The 3116-nt window shown below is 46.9% G+C and overlaps 2 protein-coding genes across 2 annotated transcripts in view; one reads left to right on the top strand and one right to left on the bottom strand.

Annotated features, from left to right (window-relative positions):
- The window catches only part of RAD1 (RAD1 checkpoint DNA exonuclease), a 16029-nt gene extending 15085 nt beyond the window's left edge, over nucleotides 1-944 (bottom strand). Inside the window, exons 1-2 of the mRNA XM_007957828.2 lie at nucleotides 924-944; nucleotides 81-338 (exon numbers count right to left, since the gene is read on the bottom strand). Coding sequence (XP_007956019.2) covers nucleotides 81-338; nucleotides 924-926 — 261 coding nt within the window. The 5' untranslated portion in view covers nucleotides 927-944. The remainder of the gene's footprint in view (nucleotides 1-80; nucleotides 339-923) is intronic.
- Nucleotides 945-1034: 90 nt separating this feature from the next.
- BRIX1 (biogenesis of ribosomes BRX1) overlaps nucleotides 1035-3116 on the top strand; it is a 20915-nt gene continuing 18833 nt past the window's right edge. The window contains 1 exon segment of the mRNA XM_007957835.1: nucleotides 1035-1193. Within this exon segment, the coding sequence (XP_007956026.1) occupies nucleotides 1035-1193 (159 nt within the window).

Below are 3116 nucleotides of genomic sequence, written 5' to 3'. Positions count from 1 at the left end.
CTATCAAGAGCTGCAGAATTCATTAAACCAGAATTAACAAACGTCTTATGTCACAGGCTTAACGGTGCCTACTTCCATACCTGAATAAAAGCGTTGGCTTGCACACACTTTGCTTTTTCCACTGTAACCTTGATTCCATTTCTGGTAGCAAAACACGTGGCATGATCTTGGAAATGAATAGCTTTCAAGATAGTGGAGAAATTCCTGACGTTGTCAAGGCTGGCCACCAGGCTGTACTGATCATAATCAGCTTCGATCTGCTGGGTTAGGAGGGGCATCGTCCCCTGCACATTCGACCCGAGAGAGGTCAACACCTGCTCCCAAGGATCGCGAAACACCTGATGAGATTCGACAGCAATACACCCGGTCAACGTTGGCGAGGCCCGCGGATCCCAATCTGCGCTGGGGCGGTGAGGAGAATTGGAAGTGCCCGGGTTCAAACTCAAACTCCGCCACTTAAATGTCTCTGCAACTCTGGGGAATCACTCACTTCTCTAAGTTTCCTCTTCTTTAGTATGGGAATAACACCTACCAGGAAAGTTGCTAAGAATGAAAATATGCAACTGACACGTTCTACTTGGGGCCAATTTGTGTCCTCCCGCCAAATCTGTTTTGAGCAGTGTCGCGCCATAAACCCATTCTCTAACCGAACTGGACGTGAGAGACAGGCCCCGACTCTTCAGAAGATGCTGGAAGAATCACAGACAACGCCATTCACCAGCCCGCCCGCGGGAAAGCATTGTAGGGCGCGGAAATCCTACCTGTGGGGTCGGGATGCCTGTGAGTCCTACCCAGATGGGTCACTGAGAAAGCCAGGCCCGGGGTCCGGGTACACGCGGAGAAAGAGCCGCCCGGTGCCTCAGCTACGGTCGCCGAAGAACTGGTGGACTACTAGACGTACCATAGAGACCGGAAAGTGTCACCATAGAGCTGAACGAGAACCAGAGAGACTAGCATATGGTACCATAGAGATCGGAAGGAGGTGAGAGTGGCCAAGCCGGAAGGAAGAGGAAGAGCGAAGGCGGTGAGGCACGATGGCGGCGACCAAGAGGAAGCGGCGTGGAGACCTGGCGTTCCAGACCAAGAGGGCAAAAAAAAGTAAAAAAGATGCCGGACCGCCGGCTAAACCGCACGACACGGCAGAGGAGGCGGAGGAGGGAGATAGAGACCGTATTCCAGGCCCCGTTTGCAAGGTAAAAGGTACCCGTGGCGGCTCCACGCGTCTTCTCATGGGCCGCTTACCTGATTCTAGCTCAGCTAAGTTAGGAGTATTCCTGTGTTACAGGAACTCGTTTTGCGCTTTCTGGGCGGAACTGGGCCCTGCAACGGCCTCCAAGCTGTGTTCGCTTGGCCACTTTCGGAACTGCATTGTGGTGATCCACTGGGCTGTTTTTAGAGCCCCTACCTAGCTCTCGGAGAAGCAATTTATCGAATACTCGTCCATCTCCAGTTTTCTGCCTTCTAGACACTTTTTTTTTTTTGGTTTTCCTTGAGGTTATTTCTTGTTAGTAAAGTATGTCTTGTCTTGACTAAAACAGCAACAAGAAACCAACTGTCGGTCAGCCATGCCGGCTTATGGTTAGTGACCCCCTGTGTGTCAGAGTAGAACTGTGCTGCTCCGTGGGATTTTTAGTGGCAGATATTTCGGAAGTTGATTTTGCGCAGGCTTTTTTTTTCTCACACCTCTGGGTGGACTCGCACTGCTAACCTTTCATGAGCAGCTGAGCACGTTGTTGGTACTACCCATCCTGTGAGTAGTTCTGAGTAGGTGCTGCTGTCCAAGTGGTTCGACTCACAGCCATTCTTAGCTACAACAGAACAAAACACTTCTGGGCCTGTGCCTTCATCACAATCATTGGTTGGTTTGAGTCATTTGTGCAGCCACTTTATCAGTCCATCCTGTGGAAAGTCTTCCTCTTTTTCGCTGACCATTCACCAACCATGATGTCCTCCTCCAGGGTCCAGTCCCTCATGATAATGTGTCCAAAGTACATGTGAGGAAGTCTTGCTATCCTCACTTCTAGAAGCATTCTGTCTGTACTTCCAAGACAGGTTTGTTCGTTCTTAGGGCAGTTTATGGTACATTCAATATTCTTCACCAACACCATCATTTAAAGGCATTAGCTCTTCTGTGATCTTACTCATTGTCCAACTTTCACATGCATATGAGGCAATTGAAAATTCGGTGGCTTGGGTCAGGGGCACCTTACTCTTCAAAGTGACATCTTTGATCCTTAGCACTTTAAAGAGGTCTCTTGCAACAGATTTGCCCAGTGCAAGATGTTTGATTTCTTAACTGTTGCTTTATGCCCTTTATTGTGAATCCAAGTCAAATGAAATCCTTGAGAACCTCATTATTTTCTCTGCTTATTATGAATGTTGCTTATTTGTCTAGTTGTGAGGATTTTGGGTTTTGTTTTTTTTTTTATGTTGAGGTGTGATCTTTATTGAAGGCTGTAGTCTTTGATCTCCATCAAGAAGTGCTTCAGGTCCTCTTTGTTTTAAGCAAGTAAGGTTTTGTCATCTGCCTATCACAGGTTATTAATGAATCTTCCTCCAATCCTGATGCCATGTTCTTATAGTCTAGCTTCTTGGATTATTTGTTCTGCATACAGTTTGAAAAAGCATGGTGAAAGGATACAATCCTGATGCACACCTTTCCTGATTTAAAAGTATGCAGTAGTTCCTTGTTCTGTTGTGATGAATGCGTCTTGGTCTGTGTAGAGATTGTAGCGAGTAAAAGTTCTGTATTCAGTTGTAACTTGTTATGTGGTCCTTTAAAAAGTTACTGTTACTGAAACTGTGCCTTTGACTTATTTGACCAAGTTTTTTGACCAAGCTAGACTGGATAGTGAGTGTTACCTGTACAGGTAGTCCCCAACTTAAGACATATTTGAGTTACATGGAACTACACTTATAACCCCTTCTTCTGTGGATTGGGATTCTGTTGTGCTGTCTACGACTGTCCGAGCTCTGGTGTCGTAGTGCCTAAGGCATTTGACTGCTAACAGGAAGATTGGTGGTTCAAACCCACCAGCCACTCTGTGGAAGAAAGACTGGGCAATCTACTTCTGTAAAGATTTACTGCCTCGGAAACCCCATGGGGGTCGCTATGA

The sequence above is a fragment of the Orycteropus afer genome, unplaced genomic scaffold, assembly GCF_000298275.1.
Source record: "Orycteropus afer afer isolate SDZICR_OR568_19922 unplaced genomic scaffold, OryAfe1.0 scaffold00804, whole genome shotgun sequence".
NCBI lineage: Eukaryota > Metazoa > Chordata > Mammalia > Tubulidentata > Orycteropodidae > Orycteropus > Orycteropus afer.
Note: the sequence above shows the minus strand (reverse complement) of the source record. Positions and strands in the feature narration are given on the sequence as shown.